General features: G+C 42.9%; 1 protein-coding gene across 5 annotated transcripts in view; it reads left to right on the top strand.

Annotated features, from left to right (window-relative positions):
• The window catches only part of rasgrf2a (Ras protein-specific guanine nucleotide-releasing factor 2a), a 47,507-nt gene that overhangs the window by 30,589 nt on the left and 10,440 nt on the right, over window positions 1–6,478 (top strand). For all 5 annotated transcript variants that reach the window (XM_017432282.3, XM_017432280.3, XM_017432283.3 and 2 more), the window contains 5 exons: window positions 1,398–1,523; window positions 1,596–1,685; window positions 2,423–2,529; window positions 4,823–4,935; window positions 5,070–5,130. In XM_017432282.3, coding sequence (XP_017287771.1) covers window positions 1,398–1,523; window positions 1,596–1,685; window positions 2,423–2,529; window positions 4,823–4,935; window positions 5,070–5,130 — 497 coding nt within the window. The remainder of the gene's footprint in view (window positions 1–1,397; window positions 1,524–1,595; window positions 1,686–2,422; window positions 2,530–4,822; window positions 4,936–5,069; window positions 5,131–6,478) is intronic.

Raw genomic sequence — 6,478 nt, 5'->3', positions numbered from 1 at the left:
TGTCCAATAATCTTCTTCATCATAAGGGGTCTTTGGGCTGCACTTCGTCGGGCCCCTCACCTAGGACCTGTCTGCCTTGGGTGACCCTACTAGGGGCATGAAGCCCCTGACAGCATAGCTCCTGTGAGGATCTGGGTTTGGCTCCGCCTTGTGGGCAGAGCCACTAATCATTCTTCCACAGGTGTTCCAGTTTCCCACTGATTAGACCAGCCAGTATTTAAGCAGCAGGCGGCGATCAGATCTTCGCTGGAGCATCGAACCTTCTGGGTTAGATTCTCCGCCTCAGCGTCTAACCTAATTTATGCTCCTTGTGTTAATCACGATCTCTATTTGTGCCTACGACTCAGGTTTCTTGCCACACCACGACTACGGACCTAAGGAACTACTTACCTGGAAAACCGAGGACACTTACCTTGCTGCTACTGGCCCGTAATCTGGAAACACTGGAATCGCACCTCTCCTTCTCGACGCCGCAACCTCCTTCAGAACCTGTAAGCAAACAAAGAGACTTTAAGAACCTAGCTACCATCTTGGAACCAGATTGTACCCGAGACTCACCCCGCTCTCCTTATCTTGCAGACTCCTCCAGACTCCGACCACTGTATATAGCTGCACATGTAAATAAACTCACTTACCGTTATTCTCGTCTCTGTGTGTGGTTTTGGTTTCGCTCTCTGGACAGAAACACTCGAGCTCATGACACAGACAGTTCACATTTCACAGTTCATGGTCGACTCAGTGACTGTAAGGTGTCCAGGTCCTGTGGCTGCAAAACAAATCCAAACTATCAGCCCTCCACCACTGTCCTTTACAGTTGATATGAGGTGGTTGTGCTGATTTTTTGAAACATGGTGCTCTGCATTGTGGCCACACAGCTGTCCTTTGGTCTCTTCTGTCCAAAGGACATTGTTCTAGATGTCTTGTGATTCGTTCAGATGAACTTGCATGGTCGGACTTTTGGGTGAATACGCTGGGGTGTCCACTCCTGGGAAGATTGGCAACTATCTTATAAATTTTCTACTTCTTTTCTATCATGTTCCTTAATAAAACAATTATCTTTTATTTCATTTTTCAACTTCACTGCAGATTAGTAGCATGAGATCATCACAGTCCGACAGAGCCTTGAGCAAATGGTAATCATCGTGGCAAATTTGTGTAGGCAAAAAACACACATTAAAGAGAAAAACACAAAAGCGAGAAAAGAAGTTTACAGATGAAAGTTTACACGTTCATAAACATGCTCACATTTGTTTTTGCTCATCCGTGTTCAGAAAGTGAACAAGGTGTCAATTCATTTGCTTTTGAAATTTGTGGGCTTTCATGTAAAATAACCTCTTTTTGTGTTTTGTTGTGTTTTCTGAATACCTGTTTGAGTTGTGACCATTCTTTCCTCACAGCTGTTCTGGAGTCGGTATCTCTGGACAAGTTCATACCCGAATCACCATCCATCAGCGAGCCGGGCGATTTGTCTCCCTGCCGCTCCCCGTCCACGCCGAGGCATCTGCGATACAGACAGGCGGGAGGTAGGAACTGCACGAACACTCGCACAGACCCAGGCTGAGCAGCTTCGTTTTAATGCCTCTGGTTTCTGGCAGTCGCGTCGGGGGAGAACTCTCGCTGCGCCATGTCGCCTGCGTCGGCGTTCGCCATCGCCACAGCCGCCGCCGGGCACAGCAGCTCGCAGGGTGAGCACGTCCAGTCGCGAACGTCAAAACGCACACGGCACAGGGAGGGAGCTCTGGCTTTGCTGTCAATTAATTTAGCCTTAAACGGTCGTCACGATGAACAGAGCAGTAACTTCGGTTTTGTCTGAGCTTAAAGGGATAGTCTGGCTAGCTGATGTAGTGTTCTCTCACACCTGTGGGACATTTTAAAGAAAGAGCTGTTTTATAAACCTGAAAACTTTATAAAACGGCCCCTCGTTTAGCTAGCCGTTAGCCTAGCCTGGACAAAAACCTCTGCCATTTTCATCACAGTCTGTTTTGTGACTGATGTCACACTGATAAGGTACTAACTATTGATAACAAACTTGCAGAATATCACTTCAAAATTGACCAGATTATCCCTTTAAAGAGCTAAAGTGAACAAACGAAACATTTAGTCTTTGCTCTAAATATGAGGCTTTACCCTTTAATGTTTTAAAGGCAGCAAAAACAGCCATGGTTGTTTGTCACAGCTGCTGACAGGATTTTAAACCTGTGTTATTAGCTGTGTGTTAATTTGACTTAATCAGTTGTAATTTTCTTTTAACAAAAACTGATAAAGATGCTTTTCTTAGTTTGCATTTATAGGGCATTGAGCCTTTTTGGCCACCGTACGTTTGATAAAGCTTCAGAATGACGCTTTGATCTGTAGGCCGAACAAATTTTCTGTATCTCCTGACTTTTTCTGGATTTTTTTTTTTTTTTTTTAATCCTGTTAGGTTTTAGTAATTCTGAGAAAGCATGCGACAAAGAATTCATCATCCGCAGAGCTGCTACCAACAGAGTTCTGAATGTGTTGCGACACTGGGTTTCTAAACACTCCCAGGTGAGTTCACGAGCCGTAGACTGTGACCTGGAAGCTTTCGTAGCTGCTCTCTGGCTAACATCATGCTTCGCTCCATTTCCTGCTGGCATCACTCAGTGTGTGCTCCTCACTGTTTAGGGCAGTCGTTCCCAAAGATTTTCTTCTGGGCCCTCCGATGGATTACAATAAAATTCTGCCCCCCACCCCAAAAAAAAAAAAATCAACTGGGCACACACATCGTTCAACCAGAGTTGTTTTCAAACTCCACTGGAGTTTATTTCACACAACAAAACAAACTGCAAACCATCTTTACAGTGAAACACTTTTGTGTAATTGTTGTTTTTTTCTTTTAGTTTTATACTGTAGAAGAGTATTCTTTGCTGTCAGTGTTATTTCAAACATATTTATTTGTAACAATATTCAACTTTGCTATCATCAATACATTTTAAAAAAGCCTCTGTGCAAAATGGGGTTAAAAACTTGTCCCCGTCAAAAACCTGGCCATTATGCTTACTCAGGCACTGTTTTTTTTTTTCTTTTTTCATTCATTCATCTTGCGCCCCCCCTGCAATGGCACTGCGACCCCCTAGGGGGTGCGCCCCACAGTTTGGGAACCACAGGTTTAGGGTAAGGCTTCTCAAATGATGGACAGCGGTCCGGACCCAGACCCAAATTAAGTCGTATTCAGTCCTATATTGGCTGTGAAACTTCAATAGAGTAATGTTTGCTTTTCCTTCCTGATAAAGAGTAAAAATCATTCTTCAGAGACGGTAGTGATTCTTCAAATTTGGAAATTATAGGAAAATAGAAATTCACCTCCTGAGCCTTAGAATCCAGGGGGCTGAAGAGGATTCTGTCCCACGTTTGACCGAAGCACTCATGTTGATGTGAAGCTGGAGGCGACAGGACCCCCGCCCATCCCCGCCGAGCCCACCTGGCAAAGCTGGGTGTTGCTTCTGCTTCTGTTACATCTCCTCTCCCTGACAGAGGTGCTCTTTGCGCTGTGTGTCTTTTCTCCCACCCAGGAAGCGCACCGAAAGGTCAGCCTCGTCCCCGAGGAGGCCGACAGAACTATCATTTTTATTCAAGATTATATAAGGTGCTATTTTGGGATCTGGATGTTGTCGCCTGAAAAGTGAACCTTTTGTTTGGGCCTGTTAAAAAACTGTGGCTCTGGTTGATGAGTGTGATACCATGTTAATTTTTTTTTTTAAATGATCACATAAGAATACACTTTTGGCAAAGAGGTTCATCAGTATTGCCTAACGCAATGAAAGGTTCATTTGTCATGGTCTGTTAGCAAAATATCTCATGTACCAGTGATTGAATTTTAATGAAACTTTCAGAAAGTGATCATTACACATATATCTAAAGCGGATTATCTTTTGAATGTCCACCACAGCTAACCGACCTCAGAAAAACTATAGCTATTACAGATATTCAGCTATAATTTGCTGTGGTAGTAGCTGACAGTCATCCCCAACATACTCTGAGCGCTAACAGATTGATCAAGATGTTTGTTTTGAAACCTTAGCCTGCAAGGCAGCGGGTGGTATGTAGCCTTTCAGGGAAAGCTGTGTTCACCAACAAAAGAAATTATTTAAGAACTATAATACAGATAGTCTGTTTGATCAGTTTGTAGCACAAATAGAGTAGATGTCTATAATGCATATACGTTGGGGACGGTTCAGCTACTACCACACCAAATTTGAAGTCAATATTTGTAAAACAGACTGAGTTATAGGCAAATCTGTGTTTGCTAAAGTTGATTAGCTGTAGCGGCCATCTTAAATCAAAGTGTCTCCAAAAAATAATAAGTTGTGGAGGCGCATTCAGTGATCTCGTTTCGAGAATTTTGTTAAAATACATCCAGTGCTTCATGAGATATTTTGCTAACAGATAGAGAAACAAACACAGGCAAATAAGTGATTGCCTGCCTTTTACGGCTGCAGGTGGTTGAAAATAACTCGACAGGCATGATTTTGGATTCCACTATTACAAGTTGTATTTGTGACACTCTTTGTATTGCGTTATTTTTCTGACGTCTAATCAATTGAATGCCTTGGCTGTGCAGTTTACTACATTCAGCACTAGAGGGCGCCACATGTCTGAGCAAAACATGGCAGTGCAAGACAACTACATTTTACTCCTTTGTTTAATTTTAGAATAAATAAAAAAGTAGTTAAATCTCTTGTATGAATGAGCAGATTTTTTTAAGATAAAACATTTGCTTTACCTCCTCCTGCTCAGTTTGTTTCTTGGTTGCAGACCCTCAGATGTGCAGTAGATGTGTAAAATGGTTTTTCTTCACCAGGATTTTGAGATGAACGGCGAGCTAAAGACTGGGGTTATTTGCCTCCTGGAGGAGGTGCTGCGAGACCCTGACCTGCTGCCCCAAGAGAGGAAAGCAGCAACCAACATTTTAAGGTACACACTGAAACAGGAGCAATGTATTACCAGAACCTGGTAATAAGTAATAAGTATTATGGTATGTGCACATTTTGCAGAGAAAAGCCTTGTGATGGTAGTTCTGTAGTGTAACAATCAGATTTTCTCTCCAGTGCCCTTTCTCAGGAAGATCAAGATGACACTCAGCTGAGGATTGAGGACATACTACAAATGGTAAGTATTACTACACACAGTGGCTTCAGAAAGTATTCAGACTTCCCTTATTTCTCATTTGTTTACACTCAGTACCCTGTAAAGACAAAATGAAAAGAGAACTTTATTCAATTTTGTGAAACTATTAAATAGAAAAAAAAAAACTTCAATTTCACATTTACAAAAGTATTCAGACCCTAAGCAACACTTGAATGGTAGCTCAGGTTCTTCCCAATTCTCTTGATCGCTGCTAAGATGTTTCTACACCTTGACTGGAGTCCACGTTTGCTAAATTAAATTAATTGAACATGATTTGTTGAAAATGCATGTCAGGGCAAAAATCAAACCATGAGGTCAAAGGAACTGCTTGCAGAGCTCAGAGACAGGATTGAGGAAAGGTATAAAAGACTTCTGCAAAACTGGAGGTTTCCAAGAGCTCAGTGGCTTCCAGGAATCTCCCTCAGTCGCTCAATTGTCACCTTTTAAAAAAAGCCCTGGTCAAGCCAGACTTCTTCCATTTGAGAAGGGCTTCAGTGAGAGAGATGGCTGAGAACCTGATGGTCACTCCGAGCTTCAGCAATCCTGTGTGGAGATGGGACTCAGTTCCATACCTGCCGTCCTCCACTGATCTGGGCTTCAGGTCAGAGGGGCTACATGGAGGCCCACCTCAGTGTGAAACACTCGCAAGCTGCTTGAAGGAGTCAGACTGCGAGAGGCAAGACTCTCAAGGCTGAACTGTTTGGCCTCGGTCCTTAAATGTCACGTCTGGAGGAAACCAGGCGCCGCCCATCACCTGTCAAAACACCATCCTGGCAGTAAAGCATGGTGGTAGCAGCACCATTATGCGGAAGGGTTTTAGAAAGCCAAATGAAACAAGGATCTCAGGGCCTGAGACTGAGCTGAAGGTGCTCCTTCCAAGACAACGATGATCCACAACACAGAATTATCTTAGTGACAACTCTACGAATGTCTTAGAGTGGCTCAGCTAAAACCCTGACTTAAACCCTTTCAGATGTATGTTAAAGGTGTTCAAAGGTCTTTCAAATGTCTCTGGAAAAACCTGAAAATGGCAGCTTCCCTTCAGTCCCGTCCAGCCACATAGAGAATGAGAGAATTTACAAAAACAAATACAAAGCTTGTTGCATCAAACCCAACCTGATTTGAGGCTCTAGTTGCTGCCAAAGGTGTTTCTTCTTCTGTCCTTGAATACTGATGTTAGTGTGATATTTCACTTTTTTTTTTCCTTTTCAATAGATTTACAAAACTATTAAATTCAGTTTTCTCTTCATCTTTAAGGGGCACTGAGTGTATATTAATGAGAGGGGGAAGAATTTAAACATTTGTGTCATCAGGCTTGGGGGGGGGGGGG

Source organism: Kryptolebias marmoratus, linkage group LG14, assembly GCF_001649575.2.
Source record: "Kryptolebias marmoratus isolate JLee-2015 linkage group LG14, ASM164957v2, whole genome shotgun sequence".
Taxonomy (NCBI): domain Eukaryota; kingdom Metazoa; phylum Chordata; class Actinopteri; order Cyprinodontiformes; family Rivulidae; genus Kryptolebias; species Kryptolebias marmoratus.
This window is presented reverse-complemented; position numbering and strand designations above follow the sequence as displayed.